Source organism: Diceros bicornis, chromosome 15 (assembly GCF_020826845.1).
Source record: "Diceros bicornis minor isolate mBicDic1 chromosome 15, mDicBic1.mat.cur, whole genome shotgun sequence".
Lineage (NCBI taxonomy): Eukaryota > Metazoa > Chordata > Mammalia > Perissodactyla > Rhinocerotidae > Diceros > Diceros bicornis.
The window spans coordinates 2955696-2978710 of NC_080754.1; the positions used below are offsets into that span (position 1 = coordinate 2955696).

The 23015-nt window shown below is 34.8% G+C and overlaps 1 protein-coding gene across 2 annotated transcripts in view; it reads left to right on the forward strand.

The window, feature by feature from the left end:
* The window catches only part of ARL6 (ADP ribosylation factor like GTPase 6), a 36572-nt gene that overhangs the window by 8107 nt on the left and 5450 nt on the right, over positions 1-23015 (forward strand). For both annotated transcript variants that reach the window (XM_058555642.1, XM_058555643.1), the window contains exons 3-7: positions 1235-1296; positions 1718-1786; positions 6250-6344; positions 15152-15281; positions 19138-19193. In XM_058555642.1, coding sequence (XP_058411625.1) covers positions 1235-1296; positions 1718-1786; positions 6250-6344; positions 15152-15281; positions 19138-19193 — 412 coding nt within the window. The remainder of the gene's footprint in view (positions 1-1234; positions 1297-1717; positions 1787-6249; positions 6345-15151; positions 15282-19137; positions 19194-23015) is intronic.

The following is a 23015-nucleotide window of genomic DNA, read 5'->3' on the forward strand; positions in this document are numbered from 1 at the left end:
CTCATTTCATTCTCATAATAACTTTATGAATTAAGGGTAATAATAATATATTTCACATTTGAGAAAACTGAGCCTTAAAGAAGTTAAGTAGCTTTTCTAAGGGAGCATGTGAGCAATTAGGAGTCATTAGGAGACAGTTGTAGTAATTCAAAGCAAGAAATGATGAGGGCCTGAACTAAGTTAGTGAGCTGCAACCAGTAAAGGCTAGGAAATGGTTCTGTGGAGGATGTAAAAAGGGAGGAGTCAGGAATAACTCCTGGGCATCTGGACCAGAACGTGGGTGGATTTTATTCAAAAGGAGGCACAGTTTTGATGATGGAAGTGTGAGGAGGCATCTGATGAGGTAAGTTGTCACTGCGAGGCCTATTACTGCCTGTGGGGCTTGTGGGCGGGTCTCCAGCTGTTCTCTTGCCCCCTGGCAATCTCTTCTCCACACACAGTTCCCCACCGTGGCCTCGAGGCCCTGCCTCTTCCACTTGGTTACGGACAGCCCTGTCCCTTCCTCAGGACACCTTAGACACACAGGCCTTCCACTGTTCCTGAGTGTTAAGTTCCTTCCTGCCGAGGGGTCGTTGCACTGGCTAATACCTCTGACTGGAATGTTCTTTGCCAAGATCTTGGCATAGCTTTTCCCTTTCTTGATAGTCACTCCTCGGTCAGATGTCACCTCCTCAGAGAGGCTTTTCCTGAGCACCCTTCCTCCATGCCCCAGACCCACCCTCCTCTGCCCCGTGGCCTCCCACCTGCGCCACCTTTCATTGCACTTATCACTGCCCGAAGCTGTGTTCATTTGTAACTAGTTGTTTATTGCTGTTTACCTCCTTTAGATTATCAGCTCCATGAGAGCAGGGACCATGTATCTACACCATCTAGACGTGAGGACAGTCCTCCATAGCGTGTATAAACTCAATAAGTATGTGATGAGAGATTAGAAAGTTCTGTACATGAACTCAGAGTGACTTATCAGACCACATGAAGTCCGAGGTAACTTGCAGCAAGCCACAAAATGTGCATTAAAACATACATGTTATGCAGAGTCACTATTAATAAACCTTAAACTTCTATAAAGAATTCACACACAGTGATCCCATTGCAAAAATTATAATTTTGTTTAACCCTTTTATCTCCTTAGTGGCAGATTTTAGAATTGGAAATCTGGATGCTTTTTTTTAGCCTGAGGAAAAATTTTTCTTTGGTGACTGCAAATGTCTAAACTTTATATTTTCTCTTAAAGGCTCAATCTCAAGATATAGTTCCAACAATAGGATTCAGCATAGAGAAATTCAAATCGTCCAGGTAATTCACTTTATTTTACTTGTGACAAAGAAGGTGTGGGTGAAAAATGATCATATTAGATCTACCTAGTCATTCCTCCTACTCTTTGAAAAAGTAATTTGTTTTTCAGAAGCCTGTAGGCTTTAAAATATTTGTACCACTACCTCTGGATTGTTTTCAGAATTTAGAGTTTAGACAAGTTCCAATAACCTCACTAACAAAGAAAATATCTTTTTTGTATGTTGTCCATTGCAAAATTATATTTATATTCAATAAATTCATTTTATGGCACTTGTACTTGAAAAGTGGCCCAAGTTGAATATTGTGTATTCAAGGGTGGTTTCTTTGGTTGAAAAACAATTTAAAATTTTAAGTAAAAGTTACACTTTAAGTTAGTGGCTTATAATGTAGTCGTTTTTTTTTGGTTTTTATTTTTTTGTAGTTTGTCTTTTACAGTGTTTGACATGTCAGGTCAAGGAAGATACAGAAATCTATGGGAACACTATTATAAGTAAGTATGTTTGTGAATGTTAGTTAACTAGATGGCTTTATTTTAGTAACAAATAATGATCAGAAATCTAAGAGATTACATGGGCTGGGTTGCAGTGTTTATTTTTCCTACAATTTAAGTACATTTCCTAATTTTAAAAAAAAGTACAATCATACCTTACATTATTTCACAAATGCTTCACATCCTTCATGACTTTGGGCCTTTGCATGTGCTATTCTCTCTGTTTGTAACACCCTGTTCTACCCTATTTCTCTGCAGCTCACTGTTAATATCTTCATGCTTTAAAGACTAGCTCAAAAGTCACCTCCTCTGTGAAAGGTCAACTTAAAAGCAAATTCACCTGTTATTTTACCCTCAAAATGAGTTTGTTCAGGAATAACCAAAAGAACTGCAATTGGGAATGTGCATGCTATGGCAAACCATGGGCAAATCCAGCAGACAAAGCAGAGGAGCTGCTTTTATAGAGGAAAAGGGGGAGTAGGGAGAGGCTGTTCTAAACCAAAGTCGGTTGGAGGGAGCTAACAGTTCAGGGCAGCAAAAGTCTCTCATTGGCTGGGCTGTTGCCGGGTGGGAAGAGAAATCTTCCTTCAGTAGTAAAGGAGCTTTACTTGCTGTTGGAGATGCAAGTGCAGGGCTGTTTCTATTTGGAGTGATGGATGATGTGTGGTAGGGCGTGAGAGCTCTCCCTACAGGCCTTCCTTCCAATTTAGTTAAGGTTTCTTTATTAATTTCCACAGAAGTTGCACTGTTTTGCCCAGTTATTGTTTCCCCCATGTTCACACAGTACTTTGTCCACTCACACCTCTGTAGTCATTACATCTTAAAGTCATGTACCATAGCTGCCTCCGTAATGGGATTGTGAACTCTGCAACGGCAGGGGTTATTTCTTATTCAGATTATTTTTTCAAGGCCAAGTATGGTGCTGGGCAGTAAAGATTTATAGAATAAATTTAGTTAAAGTAACAGTGCTAACTGTCTAATGGTTGATCTATTTGTTCAACAAGCAATTCTAAACAAGGTATTTTTCAGCATATGCAAATCAAGTGTTCACTAATTACTTCATATTAACAGCTGCCAAGTTGCTAGGATCCCGAGGTATTATACCCTCTTGAGATTTACATGTAGTGCTAAAATGAATTCATTAACTTCTGTTATTGCTCGGACTCCTTCATTCCATACAAGACCAGTGTGACTCACTTTTGGAGTCTGAAACTTACAAACAGCATCCCTTGATGAAATGCCCTTTTGTCATTATTAACTCTTGCCTTGAAATGGTATGTGATGACTGCCAGATCGGATTTTAATTTTGATTGATTGATTCTTTCCTGCTAACGAAGGAACACAGAACACTGTATTCCTCGGATATGAACCAAAGGAGATTTATTCCAGATATTCTTTTCAATGAGTACTTTAATAGATTGAAGGCCTGTTTAAATCATATAGATCCAGAGGACCTCTGAGGTAGAGGTAAAAGATTGCTTTAGATTTGAGGGTCAGTTTGGAAAAGGAAAAGTGGCATGTTTGTGGTATTCTGCATTAAATTTCCTGGGGAAATATGAGAGTTTGTTTTGTTTGTTTGTTCTTTTAGGAAACCTGAGTTTTCAGTATAGGATTTTTTTTATTCCTTCTCTGATTAGTTGATAAACAGTTCCTTTTTTAAAAAAAATGTATTTACTTTAGCTACTTTTTTAAAAATAACATTTATTTTAATTAAAGGGAACAAAAATATGAGGAAAATAGTACTTCAAAAAAGACAACTTTTTTTCTGATTTTAATTCCTTTTTCTTCAAAATCTTTTTGGAAGAAGTTAATAAATTGAGGACTATAATAGATAAATTGTAGGTTGAAGGGTGAATGTTGTTGCTATTGAGAAGTCTGCAGTAATAGTGGATTTATTTCCTGTATCACTGTACTCTTATGATTGTGAAAAAGCAAGTACCTGTTAATTGGTTAGACTGAAAGAGGCTAAAAAGATTAATTACAAGTCTACTGTTGGCAAAACAAGCCACTCTTATAGTGGCAATGTGACATCTTTTTCAGGATAACTTATCAATATCTGTTAAAGTGAAAAATGTTCATGTCTGCAGCCATTATTTTTGCTTTGTGAAAAGTGTGCTGTTGTGACTGAGACTAGTAGGCAAAGATGCATAGAAGAATGTGTGCTGAGCACTGTTTATAATGACATGTTTTCATAGCTCCATTATATGAAGAAAAATATTCTGAATAAAAATATGTGCTTAGTATATATAAAGAGAAGAAAATTTATTAGTGGAATGTGCACCACACCATTAATAGAATTTGTTTTTTGAGTAATAAGATTATAAGGGAAGTTTATTTTGGCATTTATATGATTCTGTAATGATTTTAAATGATTCTGTAATTTTGCGTATTAGTCTTACAATATAAAAAAGAAATAAGGTATAAAATATAAGGAGTGCACATTTTGTAATGTTTGGAAAATGTAGAAAAGCATATAAAAATTGTTTTTCATAAATCTCACTGCTAATAAATTTACCATTGTTAATCTTTTTGATATGTTTCTTCTTTTTAGAAATATATATATTGTGCACTTTACATAATTGAGAAAGGAGCCCTCTGAATTACGTACCATAGATAGTTTTTTATCCTGCTTTTCCAGTTAACATTCTATGATAAGAATAAATGAGGAAAAAAAAGACAAAGAATATAACTCTGATGACTGCCTGATACTTTTTCATATGCCTATGCCAAAATTTGCTTAATCATTTCTCTATTTTTGAACGTTAAGGCTATTCTCAGTTTTTGAAGATTATAAACAAGTCTTCAGTTAACATCTTGTTGCATAAAACTTTGTTGTAGTTCATGTTGCTTTAGAATAAATTCCAGAAATAAAATTACTGGCTCAAAGTGATTGAACATTTTTAAAGCTCTTGGTAGATATTTCCAACTGTACCTGTTTCTGTATCTACTAGTAATGTATGACTGTGTGGATCTGCATTCTTTTTTTTTAAATGATAGGAGAAAATGGTATTAAAAAGTTGTTTTATTTTCATATTCATATGATTACTAATGACATTGAGCTTTAAAATCTTAATTAATGACTCGAATAAGTGATTCACAAGAAAGTATAAATGTCTAATAAATATATGAAAAAATGTTGAACTTCACTAGCAACTAATGAAATGCAAAGTAAGATAATATGCTGTTAGAATGGCAAAAATTGAAAAGAATGATAGCCATGCTGCAAGGGTACGGGGAGAGTGCTGGTAGTAGTGTGAAGTGATACAGCATTTCTGGAAGACAATTGGTCAGTGTTTATCTGAAACTTTAAATTTTGTATGTATTTCTAGAAATTTTATTCCTAGACACAAATCTTAAAGTATCAAGAAATTTTAAAAATGTATTTAGGAGAATGTTTGTCCCAAAGTTTTCCATAATAATGAAAATTAGAAATAACCTATAAGTCCATCAATAGAAGCTTGACACAATATTTGATGAAAGATCCATGCACTAGAGTACCTCATAAACATTAAAAGAAAGGTGCAGAGGGAATCAGTGATTTTTGAAGTGCCGCTATGACCTATATCTGAATTCTTAAACCAGTTCAGTGGCTGGTTATCAGTTTAAAAAAATCAAACAGAGGGCTGGCCCGGTGGTGTAGCGAGGCTTAAGTTCGAGCATTCCACTTCAGCGGCCCAGGGTTCGCAAGTTTGGACTCCAGGCAGGCACCGACGCCGTGCTGTGGCGGCGTCCCATATAAGTAGAGGAAGATGGGCATGGATGTTACCCCAGGGCCAATCTTGCTCAGCAAAAAGAGGAGGATTGGCAGATGTTAGCTCAGGGCTAATCTTCCTCACAAAAAAAAAAAAAATAGAATAAAGTAAAAGCTGTTTGTAAGTATTTGTTTCAGGAGACATATTTCAAATGTATTTTGAATGTACATGTCTATTGCATCTTAATGTAAAATGTATTTCTCGCTATGGTTCTGGTACAAAATATTTGAGAAGCACTGGTGTGGAGCTGAAATGTTTCATATAAAAGTAGATCCAAACTATACTGCACAAAGATCAAGGAAATGTACATATGTATCAGAAAGGCAGGGTGTAAAACAGCAGGATCCCATTTAAATACAGATGTAGATATTCACATGTGAATATACGCAAAGGAAATGTCAAAATTGATGTACATGAAAATATTAATCATTGTATCTGTAATAGTTATAGTTTTGCTTGTAATTTTTTAAAATTATGAAATAAAGTATTAAATTTATCATATCCAAATGAAAATATTTTACGTGAAATATGACTAATAGTTAATGTATTAATCACTCTTATAAACTAAGAAGAAACAGCACCAAAGCCTGTAATGATAAATGGACATAGGATATGAGGAGATAATACACAGGTTAGGAAATGCAAATGGATAGCAAACTTGGAAAAATGTGTAAGTGTGTCTTAATTTTTCTCATTCTTTATATTTTACAGAGAAGGACAAGCCATTATCTTTGTCATTGACAGTAGTGATAGGTTAAGAATGGTTGTGGCCAAGGAAGAACTCGATACTCTTCTGAACCATCCAGGTATGTGTGTGCATCTTTCAGTCTGTGAGGTCTGTTGCTTTGGGGTCTGTTAACATACGATGTTTTGTTCTTTGGGGTCGGCAAAAAAGTGTTGCTTACACTATGTAATTATCTTTTATTTAAAATTTTTGAATTTTAAAGCTCTATTAATAACGCAGAATTCATAATACCTTTATCTGCCACACCATATATTTTTTAAATTTCAAAGCTTTTTGCAATGTTTTCCAGGTCTTTGACCTTTATTTCCCCCAAAATAAAAATACCTTTTTTTTATGATTACATAAAGAATATGTGTCAATAGCAAAAAATGCAGACAGAAAAAGAATAAGAAAGAAAGTAAAATTCTATGTATTTCAATACTCATTAAAATTTTTTTGGTTACCATCTTTACATGCGCTTGTGTGTGTATGAGTGTGTAATCACAGCATTTCTTATAGATTTATTGTGGGAATTCTTTTAAAACAGATCTTTTCTGTTTTTAAATTCCAACTACCACCTCCCAACCCCCTTTCAAGATGTTAGTATTAACAATTTGGTATTTTTCCTCTCATACCTTTATATATACCATGTGTATATAATATATATTATATTATATATAATTATAATAATTACATATAATAATATATAATAATTATAATAATATATATTATATACACATGTACACATACATACATACATATACAGGTACTAAAGATATGTAGAGAGTTGGGGACTATGAGGACTGTCACTGTTATTGACTAAATAGGATCATATTCTATATACTCTTCTATATCTTCCTATTCTCAAATAACACTGCATAATGGAAATCCTTTAAAGTCAGACTGCATATATCTAATTATTCTTTTTAATGGTGCCTAATATGCCATACTGTGAGTGTACCACCATTTATTCAGTCATTCACCTATTGATAGATTTTTTTCCACACTACAAATAATGCTCCCGTGAGTATTGTAGAACTCTGCATTTCTAGCCTTATTCATGCCAAAAGATTTTAAGTGGTCTTTGTGCTAGGACATTTAGAAAAATGTGGTGGTTTAAAAGAACTATGGATTTGTTAGAAATGGAACAGGAATATTGTTGGGCTTTCTAACAATTCTTGCTGCTTAACCACAATATTTTTGGTATTTTTATCAGACAACCTCAAGCTTATTCAAATATTTGGGGGGAAAAATTATCCAGCCTGTACTTTTTATGTGACTATTTCACTTTTAAAAAGTTATCAGGGGGCCTGCCCCATGGCATAGTGGTTAAGTCCAGCATGCTCCTCTTGGGCGGCCTGGGATTCTCAGGTTCGGATCCCAGGTGCGGACCTGCACCACTCATCAGCCATGCTGTGGCGGAGACCCACATACAAATTGGAGGAGGATTGGCACAGATGTTAGGTCAGGGCTAATCTTCCTTAAGCAAAAAGAGGAAGATTGGCAACAGATGGTAGCTCAGGGCCAGTCTTGCTCAGTAAAAAAAAAAAAACTTATCGGTCTTTTATCTGGGTTGAAAATGCATTTTTGATTCTGCATTCCCTTTGTGTTAATCTTTCCACTTTCTCCCCAAAACGTGTGGTAATATTGACCAATAAAATGAAATAATTCCTACAAAATCTGCTTCAAAACAGTGAGAACCTTGGTTTCCTCAACTGAAGCCTTGTCCATTTATTTTGCATTTATTTTGTAGAATAGATTCTCAAAGGAGGGATTTCTCAGCTGAAGTGTATGTGAACTTTTTTTAAAACTGAAGTATAAGTTGTATATAGTGAAATGCTCCAGTGTGATGTAGTTCAGTAAGTTTGACAAATGCATGCACTCACGTGACTACACTCCCTGTCAAGAAACAGAACATTTTCATCACCCCGGAAAGTTCTCTCATGCCCCTTCCCAGTCAACACACACTCCTGGCGCCAGAGGAATACTAATCTGATTTCTATCACCAGATTAATTTTGCCTATTCTACAGTTTCATATAAATTGGGGGGAAAGTACATACATTGTGTCTAGGTTTTTTCCTTCGGCATAATGTTTTGGGGAGTCACCCATGTTGTTGTATGTATTACTTATTTATTCCTTTTAATTGCTGTGTAATATTCTATTATGTGAATATACCACCGTTTGTAATCCAGTTCCCCATTGATTGACATCTGGGCTGTTTCTAGTTTAGGGCAATTATGAATAAAGCTGCTAAGAATATTCTTTTTTGTTGTTGTTGTTGAGATATTATTGACATATAACATTTATCAGTTTCAGGTGTACAACAGAATGATTTGATATTTGTATGTATTGTGAAATGATCACCACAGTAAGTCTAGTTAACATCCTTTACCACACAGTCAGAAATTTTTTCGTGTGATGAGAACTTTTAAGATCTACTCTTTTAGCCTGTTTCAAATACATAATACAGTAATATTAACTACAGTGACCATGCTACATTACATGTTGTGTCTTATTTATTTTATAACTGAAAGTTGGTACTTTCTGACCCCCTTTGCCCATTTCATGCCCCACCCCCACCCTCTGCCTCTTGCAACCACCAGTCTGTTCTCTGTATCTGTGAGTTCAGTTATTTTTGTTTTATTTTTTCAGATTCCACATCTAAGTGAGATTATACAGTATTTGTCTTTCTCTGTCTAACTTATTTCACTTAGCATAATGCCCTCAAGGTCCACCCACGTTGTCGCAAATGGCAAGAATTCCTTCTTTTTTATGGCTGAATATTCCATTATGTTTATATACCACATTTTCTTTATCCATTCATCCATGGATGGACACTTAGGTTGCTTCCATGTCTTGGCTATTACTGCAGTGAACATGGGGGTTGCATATATCTTTTCGAGTTAGTGTTTTTGTTTCCTTCAGATAACTACCCAGAAGTAGGATTGCTGGATCATATGGTAGTTATATTTTTAATTTTTTGAGGAACCTGCATACTGTTTTCCATAGTGGCTGGACCAATTTGCATTCCCATCAACAGTGCACAAGGGTTCCTTTTCCTCCTGTTCCTCACCAACACTTATCTCTTGTCTTGTTGATAATAGCCATTCGGACAGGTGTGAGGTGATATCTCATTGTGGTTTTCATTTGCATCCCCTGATGATTGGTGATGCTGAGCACCTTTTCACCTGCATTTCTTCTTTGGAAGCATGTCTAGGAGTGATATTCCTGGGTCATTCCATCCATAGGTATATGGATAATGTTTTAAGAAACTGCCAGTCAGTTTTTCAAAGTGGCTGTGCTATTTTGTTTTACATTCTTGGCAGCAGTGTGTGAGAGTTCTAGTGGCTACACGTCCTCTCCAACAATTGAAGTTAGTTTTTTTCATTTTAGCATTTCTACTGAATATGTAGTAGGATTTCATTGTGCTTTTAATTTGTATTTTCCTAATGACTAATAAGGTTGAGCACTTTTTCATGTTCTCTTGGCTGATCTTATACATTGTCTTGTAAAATGTCTTGTTAAATCTTTTGCTCGTTTGTCTAATTTGGTTGTTTGTCTTCTTATTATTGAAAATGTAAGATTTCCTTATATATGCTAGATACAAGGCCTTTGTTAAATATATGTGTTTTGAAGACTTTTTTACCAGTCTGTGGCTTGCCTGTTTATTTTCTTCACAGTATCTTTTAATGAACAGATGTATCTAATTTTGATTCCTCCCTAATATATCAATTTTTTCTTTTGTATACAAGCTTTCTGTGTACTCTCTAAGAATTCTTTGCTTACCCGAAGATTGCTAAGATATTCTCCTGTGTTTTCTTCAGCTTTATAGCTTTAGCTTTTATGTTTAGGTCTGGGATCCATCTTGAATTTTTATGCTTTTTTTCATACAGATACCTAATTGTCCCAGAATCCATTTGTTTAAAAAATTTTTCTTTTCCACTGACGTACTTGTCAAAATCACTTGACTTCCACCTGTATCAAATATCATTAGGCTGTATATATGTGGGCCTATTTCTGAACTTTCTGTTTTGTTCTGTTGATGTCTTTTATGTCCTTTCATGCTGTCTTGATTACTACAGATTTATAATAAATCTTGAAGTCAGATAGGATAAATCCTCCAACCTTGGATCACTTTTCCAAGATTATTTTGGTAGTTCTAGGTCCCCCATATTTTTTAATAATTTTTTAAATCAGCTTGTTAATTTTTCAGAAAACACCTGCTGAGATTTTATTTTGATTGTATCTGGGGATAATTGACATCTTAACATTGGACTTAACATTGAGTGTTCATGAACATGGTGTGTCACTTCATTTATTTATGCCTTTCTAAATTTCTCTAAGTTATCTTTCACAATTTTCTGTGTAGAGGTCCTACAGATCTTTCATTCAATTCATTCCTAAGTTTTTTATATTTTTTAAGCTATTGTAAATAGTATATTTTATTTCGTATTCTAATAGTTCATTTTTAGTGTGTGAAAATATTGACTTTGTATTCTGTGCCATTGTTAAATTTATTCTAATAATTTTTCTATAGTTTCTTAGAATTTTCTATGTATAAAATCATATCTTCTGCAACAACAACAGAAAACATTCTGCTGCTTCCTTTTCAGTCTTTATGCCTTTTATTCTTTTTCTTGTCTTATTGCACTGGCTAGGACTGCCAGTACAATGTTGAGTAGAAGTGGTAAGTCTTGTCTTGTTCCCGTTCTTTACATTTAATATTTTACCATTAAGTATGATGTTAACTGTAGGGTTTTCCTATACATCTTTATTAGGTCAAGGAAATTTCCTTTTACTCCTAATTTTCCAAAAACTTTTGTCATAAACTAATATTATATTTTGTCAAATGCTTTTCCTATATCTATTAAAATGGTAATATGATTCACACATGAATTACATTATTGATTTTCATGTATTAAACCAATCTTACATTCCTGAATTAAATCTCATTTGACCATGGAGTATTAACCTTTTTTATATATTATTGAATTGCATTTGCTGAAGTTTTGTTAAAGACTTTTGTTCTTGGGTTCATGAGGGTTTTCAGTTTGTCATTTTCTTTTTTATAATGCCCTTGTTCTGGGTTTGTATCAAGGTGATAGAGGCCTCATAAAATGATTTAGGGAGTATTTACTTCTCCACTTTTTATTTTTTGGGATTTGTGTAGAGTTGGTATTATTTCTTTTTCAGACAATAGATAGAATATACCAACAGAGCCATCTGGGTCAGGATTGTGTGGGTTGTGGGGGGGGGGTGAATTATGAATTCAATTTCCTTAAAGGATATAAGGCTATTAAAGTTTTGTATTTCTTCTCGAGTCACTTTTGGTAATTTGTAACCAAATTTAATAATTTATCTAAGTTGTCAAGTTTGTTGGCATAAAATTGTTTACGACATCCTCTCATTATCCTTTTAATGTCTATAAGATCTATATAATATATCGTCTTTCATTCCTGATATTGGTAATTAATGTTTTCTCCCTTTTTTCTTGCTCAATCTTTTAAAGAGTTTATTGGTTTTATTAATTTTCCAAGAACCAACTTCTGCCTTTGTTAGTTTCCTCTGTTGGTTTGTCTTTTTTTAATTTCATTAATTCCTGCTCTTGTTTTTATGAACTTTCTGTACTTACATTATATTTTATTGTCTCATCTATTTTCAGATGGAAGTGGAAATCATTGATTTTATACCTTTTTCTCTAATATAAGCATTTAAAGCAATACGTATTCTCTAAGGATTTAGCTATATCTCACAAATTTTGATATGTTTGTTTTCTTTATTATTTGGTTCAAAGTCTTTTCTAACTTACCTTGTGAATTCCTCTTTGACCCTTGGGTTATTTAGTAGTGTGTTATTTAATTTCCCATGTATTGGGAATTTTCTAGGCATCTTTTTGTTCTCGATTTCTAATTTAATCCCATTTGATCAAAGAACATATTCTGTATGATTTTATCCTTAGAAATATATGGCCCAACATATATGGTCTAGCTTGGTGAATGTTCCACCAGCAGTTACATAGAATGTGTATTTTGCTGTTGTCGGGTGAAGAGTTCTATAAATGTGAGTTGATTGTGTTGTTCACATCTTCCACATTCTTACTGATTTTTTGTCTACCTGTTCTCTTGATTTCTGAGGGAGGAGCATTGATATATCCACCTATGATTGTGGATTTGTTTGTATTTCTCTTTAGTACTGTCAAATTTTGCTTCATGTATTTGGAAGCTTGTTTATTAGATACATACACACTTAAAATTGTTTTGTTTTCTTGATTGATTGACCCTTTTATAGTTTTTAAATGCCTTTCTTTTTCTTTGATTACTGTTATGAGAGGTTCGGGGATTCGATCGGAGACGTAAAAGACATTTTTCACTCCAAACAAATGGACTGAAGGTATATTTTATTATATAGAGGATAGTAAAGGTGACAGTCTGTAAACAGATCCAAATAGGTCAAATATTAAGAGGGAAAAAACATCAGCCCGACTGGAAAGGGAAAACACCCACATTGGCTGAAGAGAAATGACACAAATCAACTGGAGAGAGAAACACCAGGTTGACCGAAAAGAGAACACATCAAATCACTTATTACACATCAAATCAATTACTTCACATCAAATCAGTTATTCACAACATCCACGCCCCACTGCCGGGAGAGTCCTGTCAATAGACGCGGCTGGGCAAGGATCACACGTCCTGGGCAAGGTGTCCCTTCCACAGGTGGAACTCTCACCGGGTCTTAGTTTCCAGCAGTTTTTATATCATCAGTAATTTTCAGAGTAAGCAATTACAGAGTTTGCAGAGCAAGCATTTAGTGTTTCCATGCACAAATGGTTATCAGTGGCATATGTGCACTGAGCCCCCTGGCTAACGTCCCAGCCCAGTAGTTGTGTATGTGTATTGTTCTCTTTGGTTATCGTCCCAGCCCGGCATAGATGGCGAGTCCATCCCGTGCTATGACGCTCCAAGAGCCTTGAAATGTTACAACCTGCAACTCTCTCCGCGGGAGAAAGGCCAGTTCCCGGGAAAAGGCCAGTTCCCACCACACAGAAAGCAGCTTTGTATTTCTTTTTGTGCTGGTGGCTGTAGGTCAATGGAGCGGCCAAACATGGCTGTACTCATGTCAAGACAATTACCCTGCATCTTGAGTACACTTTGTCTGATGTTAGTGGAGCCCTGCCAGCTTTCCTTCACTTCAGTGTGTGTGCAGATAGGTTTTTCCATCCTTTTACTTTGAGCTTGTTTGTATCCTTATGTTCAAAGTGTGTTTCTTTTAAACATCATGTAGTTATGTCTTGCTTTTTTATCCACTTTGACATTCTCTGCTCCAGAATCAATTCCAGCTGGACTAAATATTTAAATATAAAAATTACACCATTACAGCAGTAGAAGAAAATATGGGAGAATTTTTAAAATAATTTTGGGGCAAGAGGAGGCCTTTCTGACTAGAACACAAAACCCAGAATCCTAAAAGAAAGGACTGATGAATATGAGTACATAAAAAGTTTTTTATGACAAGCAAATGACCCATGAGCAGTCAAAGGCAAATGACAAACAAGGGAAAATATTTGCAGTTCATATCATAGCTACTGGACTTATTTCCTTACTACTTAATGTGTTCCTGCAAATCAATAAGAAAATAAAAACTTAATAGAGAAATGGGGAAAGGATATGACATGATAGTTCAGAAAAAAAGGAAATATAAACATATTTTCAATATACAGAAAGATTTTTGACCTTTCTCACAGCAATGTAAGTAAGCACATTCTGATAGCACTTTTTACCTATCACCTATCACATAGAAAAGATCAAAAAATTTGATAAGTCTTTTGGCAAGATCAGTGGAAACATTCTTATACATTGTTGTTGAAGTTAAATTGATACAATTTTTAAGGGAAGGCAGTTTGCTAATCATTGTCTATCAGAATTGCAATTTACATATCCTTTGACCCAGCAATTCCACTTTTCTAATTTATCCTACAGATATACTGGCTCATGTACAAAATTTCCTATGTGTAAGTTTATTCATTATAGCATTGTTTATAGTTGTAACTCAGTTGGGTACTGGTTAAATAAATTATGGTACATAGTACTAAAAGAATATTCCACAACTGTTAACATAATGAAGAAACTGCTCTATGTGTACTGATATGGGGCAATCTCCAAGATATGAAATTAAATGAAAAGCAAAAGATAAAATAGTGAGAATAGTCTGCTACTACTTGTATAGAGAATAATATGTCGTAATTGTTGGCAAATATGTAAAATATTCTAAAAAGATGCCAAGAAATGGATGATATGGGTTGCTTCTTCTAGGGAAGACAAGTGGATGGCCTGGGACAAAGATGGGAGGGAGATTCTTTTATTCTATGCCATTTTGTGTCTTCTGAATTTTGAACTATTTAAATGTATTATGTATTCAAAACAGTGAAAAATATTTCCAAAATTGTAACAAGGTAAAAATATCTCGTTAAATCATCTAGCTTGTTACTTACAATACTGTGACTAAAATCTACGATCAGGATCCGGTTTATTGTCCTTCTACTTCTGTTTGAAGTTTGCCTCCTTTGTGTTGACAGTAGAAGCAAAACAAACAAAATATTTGACCGTTTTGTAGGTGCTGCTCAGTGACTGCTTCCTGAGGACCCCACTCCCACCTCACTCGTCTTTACTTTAAAACTCCAGCCAGAGGGCAGACAGTCTTAGGAAAAAGTGTTTTTTAAATTCTCTTATCGCTCAAATACATGCCTGACAGTCTTTAAATGTGCATGTGTGTGTGATATAGAAAGAAGTGATTGGAAAACAGTACTAGTGGATTTCAATTTTAAAGATTTGGGGGAAAATGACCCAAAAAGCCAGAAGTGTGATGATAGTCTTATTTTCTCTTCTAGATATTAAGCACCGCCGAATACCAATCTTATTCTTTGCAAACAAAATGGATCTTAGAGATGCAGTGACATCTGTAAAAGTGTCTCAATTGCTGTGTTTAGAGAACATCAAAGATAAACCATGGCATATTTGGTAAAATTTTATATTTACTTCTCATTTTATCATTCTGAAAAAAAATCTCCAAACTAGTTTTTCTTTTTCAAGTTCATTTTATAAGTGACCTAATATGGTAGGATGTAAGCTAAGGATTTTGTTTTATAGAATTGTGGCATTGTGAGTATTCATGAATATATTACTGTTAAAACCTTTTCCAGTCTTTTTGGGGATAGAAAAATATGAACAACTCTTTAAAAGAATAACTTAGCCCACGTACTCACCCCACGTCAGCCACACTGATTTCCTTCTGCACATTGCGTCACCAGCCACAGTCCTGTCTCAGGCCATTTGCACGTGTTACTCCCTTGTCTGAATCGTTTTTCCAACATAATTCTCCTGGCTTGCTCTTGCGCTTCCTTCAGGAGAGAGGCCTCTCCTGATAACTCTCCAAAACATCACTGTATCTTACCAGTCTCTTGTTTTTTCCTTACTTTGCTTTATTTTTCTGTTGCATGTGACCTCTTCTGTTTTCTGTTTTTTGTATCATAGTTTGTCTTCCTACACTAGTAGGCATTAGCATCACGGGAGCTGAGATTTTATTGGTTTTGCTCACTCTGTAACCTCTGGAATAATAATAGTACCTGATACTTCGTAGGTACACAATAAATATTTGTTTATATGAATAAATAGAAATGGAAATATTGATCTTATTTGGACATACTAATGAGGTTGAACTCTTAAATAATTAGTGTCTGAAGTTAGTATACATTGTTTATTTGGAAAGCAGTTTCTTACTAATATACTTAACTCCAGGGTGCCTTGCTACCAAAATATTCCAGCAAGGATAACCAGAAGTTATATATTAGGTAGTACTTTAGTGCCTACATTACCTCATATTAAGCTCCCTTCTATCTACCCACGTACCTCCCCCGCTGCAAGATGTCCTCCTCTTGCCAGTTTCCCCGTTTATAAGAAGGTACCTATGGAGAAAGGCTGAACACAGGCAGAGAAATCCACTGCCTCTAGGAGAAACAGAATATGAAACAAGGAAATAGTAGAGCTCAGAAAAGAATTTGAAGAGCTACCCTTGGTGCAGACAGAGTAATAGAAGAGAGCTTGAGGAAGCCCTTGAAGCTCCTCAGTACCTGGGAGGGAAACACACTGCACATCTCGAGTAAAACCCTCCTGAGTTTGGAATCAGAGGAAAAGTCAGTGTTTATACTCAATGATTCTTGAGTTGGAATTTGAGGTTCTGTGGTATCTGGTTGGTAAAGAGAGGAAGGACTTTGGGTAGAGAAAAATCTTAAGATAGAACCTTTGTATTTCTCTAAATCATACCTAAATTGATAATGTCTGAAGTAGAATACTTTTTAATTTTTGCACTGTATTAAGTATTGTGACTGCTTTGGTAGAAAGTCCACCATTCAAAAACATGGGTCTAATTAGTAAAAGATGCAGTCCTGCTTTTAATTTTGAAGTAGAAGTTAATTTTGCAAATGGAAAAATCTCTCTACTTAAAATAATTAGCAATTGATTTTTAACAGATTTATTTATTCAATTGTGACATCTAAGTATTCATCAGTGAGAGAAAAAGTAACATCCTGATGGTATAAGGATATGGAATATTATATTGCCAGTTTCTGTATTTTCTGTGTAACTTACAGAAGAACGCTGAGTGTTTTAAATTTGTCTATTATTTTGACTTCTCCTTAATTCAAACTGGACATCTCACTAAGTTCCAATTAGTGTTTCATTTGTTAAGTTTGTTCTTTATTTTTCGCAGTATTCTTTAAAGCACGTATAAAATTGAAAATACATTACCCCTCTTTTCCAGTGTTAGAGACAAAGGTAGTGCTCAGTGATACCCAGATAAAATATTCGTCTCTCTTGCCTTGTACAAGTAAATTTACTGGGCAATAAAGAGAACATTGTAGAGAAGTGTAATCTGGAAAATTAAAGGAAAATTTTTGTGGTTTATTTTTGACCGTTGTACTAAACATATAGTCTGCTCTGATTTTCTGAGTCTGATTGTATTCTTGTTCTTCCTGTGTGTTTTTTGACTCAGTCCCTGGCGTGATAAGTATATGTATTCGCTTATTTACTGTCTTGTGAGGGAGACAGATAATAACACAGGTAAATAGAGTATAAAATGCCAACCAGGAGGATGAAGCAAATAAGGTAGGGTAATGAGAGAAAAAATAAGGAGAGGTGCTCCCTCTCTGTGCTCTAGTTGAAGTCGAGGAGCAGTTCATACTAGAGTTTGGAGGGGTAGCTTTCCAGATAGACAGGCCAGCAAGTGCAGAGGCTCTTGGATGAGAATGTGCCTGGTGTGTTCCAGGAATAGCTGGCTGGAGCAGAGAGATCTAGGGAGAAGTTGTAGGAGAGGAGGCCACTGAGAAATAACCAGGGCCATATCACATAGGGCCTTGTAGGATGTGGTGGAGACTGTGGCTTTTATTCTAGTTACGGGTCTTATGATTCTTTGAAAGGAAAAGTAGGACTCAAACACTTGGGAATTATTAGGAAAAGATGCAGGGTTTTTAGTAGGGTAGTGACACCTCCCCTAAAGAGGAAGGATTTCTTCATTGTAGTACTTGTTTGGGACTATGCGTGTGTGATCAAATCAATACGTTGAACTTTCTTGATTTGAGTATTTCAGTTACTGATGTTTTGCTATTGATATGGATAATATGAATTATCCATATCAGTAGTTTGCTTTGAATAATTGTATATCTCATGCTGTTTGTTTCTGTCTGCCTATTTTAAAATACTGTGATAAGTCATATTCTTAGTCTAATAAGTAGTTCCTTGAAAGTAATTTCTGTTTTGATTAGGATCAAGTTAACTCTTTTAGGTAATTTAGTACATTTCAAAATCACACGCTTCAGCACACTAGAAGGAATCCTAATCATTCAGAAAAATCTAATTATGTATACTAATTGCTATTATATGATTATATTTTAAAAAGAAATGCCTAGATCAGTAACATTTATGAGAAACTATCAGTCTACATCTTTGAAAAAGATTATTTGGTACTCTAAAAATCCTCTGCATTTTATTATTTTAGTTTATATAACTTAGTCATGCTTATTTATAAAATAATATCACAATAAGGATATAAGTTTACTATCTTAAGAATGGAAAGACAATGAAAAGACCCTGTTTTAGGTGTGTTATATAGATATCTCAAATATTTAATTCTCACCTTAACCATATGAGGTCAATGATAATATTCCCCCATTTTACAGAAGCTAAAAGTAAAGACAGAACAGATAAATAACCTATCCAGGTTCCTGAAGCCAATAAGTATAAAACTATGATTGAAATCTAATGGGATTTTTTTATTCTACCAGTTTACCAAAGTTGTGATTATAGGTTTATACCCTAGAGATATCAGATTCTGTTTCAAATAAAGTCACTCCATCCTATGGCTGAAATATAACCCAAGTCAAGCATTTCTAATAAATAAATGCTATTAAGTCAAGCATTTCTAATAAATAAATGCTATTGAGTCATTGGGGCTGGGCAAAGTAGGATGGTGGACTTGATAAAATTTCCCCACTGGAAAAATAACTCAAAGTGTATGTTTTTTTAATGTCAGTCTGAGTAATATTCCTAGAATAATAACTTTTTAGTGATACACTTTTCCAGATGTCCTACAAGTTATGTCAATACAAACGTCAATACAAATGATGAATTATTTTCTCAAGTGTTGCTCCTGAGTACTCAGACTTTTATTTCCTATGTATTTTCAGTTTCAGTGCTTAACCATGTTTCTCAGGTATGTGTTACTAGAATATATTAATTTGCCATATGGCAAAATTGTGATTATTTATTCTTATTGTTCTGTGATGTAATGAAATGGATATGTTTCTTATGTATTTTATTTCAGTGCTAGTGATGCCATAAAAGGAGAAGGATTGCAAGAAGGTGTAGACTGGCTTCAAGGTACATCCCAAAATATTGTGCATCTTCAGCCTTTATTTCCTTTCCATTCACATTTTTCTTTCCTTTTTAACGTTTTATTTTTATTATATCATTGCCTTTTTCCTCTTGTTTCCATTTATTTCTGCTGTCAGAAAAAACAATACAGTAAGTACGCAAGACTTTGCTCCATTTACTTCTATTACATTTTTCTAAAGGATTCATTTAAATCAAGTGTTTGCATCTTTACAATCAATATACATGACAACTCTGGAAAATAATTCTAATTTATGGCAACAGATTTCTATCAGATCTAGTAATAGAAGCACATTTGAAGTTTGGGACAAATTTCAGTCCTTACTGTCAATAACTAAAAATGTGTCTGCATGCCATGTCTCTTTTGAGAATCATGCTGTACTCCAGCAGAGCTCCATGTATGCACAGCATGTGCACACAGCTTCTGACACTCACTTTTAGTATTATAAATGCCGGTATTCCATTGGTGTTTTGTATATTGCAGTTCTCCATCAAAGTAGTTGTCATAGGTTGGTACAGGCTTCCCTTGTCAGGGAATAAATTGTCATTTTCCCTAAATCATGTCCACCAGCCACAGGAATGGCTTGAAGCACGGTGACCCACACAGAGCAGATGTGAATGAAACTGAGTTCTGTAGGGCTTCCTTATTGCAGGGCCGAAGGGTCAGGCCAAAAAATGTTCATTTGTGAGCAGAACAATTGAGAATTATTCCTATTAGGAATCTCCCTGCCCTGAACAAGGGTGAGTAACAAAATATTATAAATTCTAGTTGTAGTCTTGAGGCTATAAATTTAATTTCTGCTACACTAACCTTTTAATGCCAGTTATGTGTGATTTTTTTTACTCTTCCTCATATCTTGGTGGATCTAAGAGTAGCCTGCTTGCCCATACATAGAGAGACGTAATAGTTCTTTGGTTCAAAGCACTAAATGTACATCTGATAAATATTTTTATGTGTTATTAGTAAAATGTAGTATTTTAGTTAACTGCACAGACTGTTGTATTTCTTTCCCTTTTGTGTTTATGTAGTCATCATGACATTTACCATTAAACTGCAAAGAATATTCTAGTCATATTTTACAATTAAGTGCAACTTAATTGAGAACCTCCAGTGGTTCTCAGAAAAACTACTGAGATTTTTTGGTGAACACACCAACTTAGTTTCTTAGACTGTAATAAAGAAGTGCTCGAAGTTATAGGAGTGATTTTCACATAAACAGATGGGTTACAGAGGAACATTCCAGGGAAGACACCAGAAGCATATTTTAAGCCTTGATTTTTTATTTTACAAGTGCTCATTATTGCTCACAGTGAAGATATAGCATGGATGGAAACCCTACTGTTGTTCATAATAAAATAATTCAATGCACAGTACTTACTGAAAATAGATTGATAGTCATCTGGACTTTAAATTGTAGCTCTGTCTTCCCTTTTTTCTTTTTGGTTTTATTTTGTCTGTAACAGTAAGGCCACTAGGTGTCAGTAACGATCCAGCTTCGCAGTGCCACTTGCCAATGCTGGTCTTATTACCTGATTTTTGTATCTTTGACTTTTCTGATCCATTATCTTTACATCTTACCTCCCAAGTCTTTGTAAGGAGGATACATTACTGGAAATACTTTTGTTCACTTGTGTTGCCATAGTGTTTTATGTAACCTTTACAACAGCCCTCTGCAAGGTAAGTAGTAGTACCCCTTTTACATAGGCAGCACGAGGTGGTAGTTAAAAGCATTAGACTTTTGAGTCAAGCAGATTTATTCCACTACTTATTAACTATTAACCAACATCTCTTCTTATCTTGTGAAGACAATTTTCTTAATCTGTAAATTAAAAAATAAAATGTCAAAAATTGTTGTACAGATTAAATGAAACACTGTATGTGTTAAAATGCCTAGCATAAGAAAACACTCAATGCATGTTAAATTTACCCTTTTACCTAACTGCTCTGTTTAACAGAGGAGGAAACATAGATTAAAAAGTGTATCAGTTTGGTTTTGAAGAGGAAACCTTTTTTCATATGTCCTGTGTCATAGTATGTAGTTTACATTTTGATGTTCTAACTGTCTCTCTGGATTTGATAAAAGGTAAAAACCTATTTTGAAAAACAGGTAGCAGTAAATATAGGAGACTAGTCCTATATTTATTTATATAAATTTTTAGACCAATTTAATCTTATGATTTTAAGGTTGAAAAATTTGGGGTAAAATATTAAATGGCACATTTTGTGCCATGATTCCATTCTCTTTTGGAAGGATTCCCAATAATTACCTATGTATTACAGCCCAAAGACAAGAACCCCTGAGTAGACTATGAAGTATTCTTTAAAACACCAGAGAATATACAGAAACCATTGCAGAAGTATAAGTTGTTTTCTAGCTCTGAAACTTTCAGATGAGATATTTATAAAAAGAAATCTTCCCACGTGACTAATAAAACTTATTCATTTTATCACTTTATCTGTATGGGAAAAGTTAATAATGCTTCCAGGTTTTAATATAAGACTTTTATAAACTATGTAAATGGGTGTTGCAATGCAAGACAGAAAATCGAACACATACTTAGTTCCATCCCCTCCTCAAATCTCACTAACAGTAAAGGGACTTTTGTTTAAAGACATTAACTCAAAAAGGCAAAAAGAATGGGAGTGACAAAAATGGCAACCAAATTTTGGAAGCTGAATATCTGATGACTATTGAATGACTTAGCAGACCTGAGAAAGCTGAATTCTAAGCTAGCACTGGGGAAAGCTGGTAATCATCCTCATTTACACTGCAGATCCCCTCAAAGTCTCAGATATGGACGGAAATTGGAAATAAGGATGAGGTAGGGCTTAAAAGAGAAAACACAGTTACACATCCTTGCCCCTAAGGAAGATTGAAGGTTCTTTCTCTGCAGAGAGTCAAGCAGTGTGTCTCTGGACAGGAGAACACCAGGCACCACTGTGTGTGGTAGGCTGAACTGAACGTGAGGGGTAACTGAGAGTCTCCATACCGAATATTGTAACCTCTTCTGCCTTCTCCTGCTTCTCCCAGAAGACCCTGGCAGTAGGCAGGAGACAGAAAGGCATCTTTGCGGAACAAGATCAGCCTAAGAAAAGACCTAAAGGTATTAACATCCAAGATTCCCAAGGAAATGGCTTAACTAGATATGCTAGAATGAAGACCACATATGAGAAGATCACCAAGGATCACCAGCCATTTGAGGACCAAAACGTTATGAATTGTGGAACATAAACAAAGAAACAAAAATAGGTTAGAGGAAGTAGAATTTATTTAGGGAGAACATTTCAAGAAACTACTAGAGTATTCTCAATGAGAGAAGAGAAGGCATTACTTTCATGAAGATGACTAGGATACTACTTGAAAAGGAGCAATCAGAACAAAAAAATGAGTTATTGATAAATAATAAGAATAGTAGAAAAACTCAATTAAATGATAATAAAATAGAGGCAGTCTGTCAGAAAGTAGAGCAAAAATACAAAGAATAGAAAATTGGAAAGAAAAAAATAAGAAAGTAAAGAGTCATGTTTAGGAAGCTCAATTTCCAAATAATAGGAATTTCAGAAAGAGAACAGAGAAAATAGAGGGGAGAAAATCATCAAATAAATCATCAAACAGTATTTTCCAGAACTGAATGGTGAGTTTTTAGTTGAAAGACCTCTTGAGATTCCAATGCAGTGGATGAAAATATTCCCTCGCCAAGGTGCATCATTATTAAAATTCAACACTGAAGACAATGGAAGATTCCACAAGCTTCCTGAGAAGACATAAGAGGTTTCATGTAAAGGATAAGGAAACAATAGCATCACAC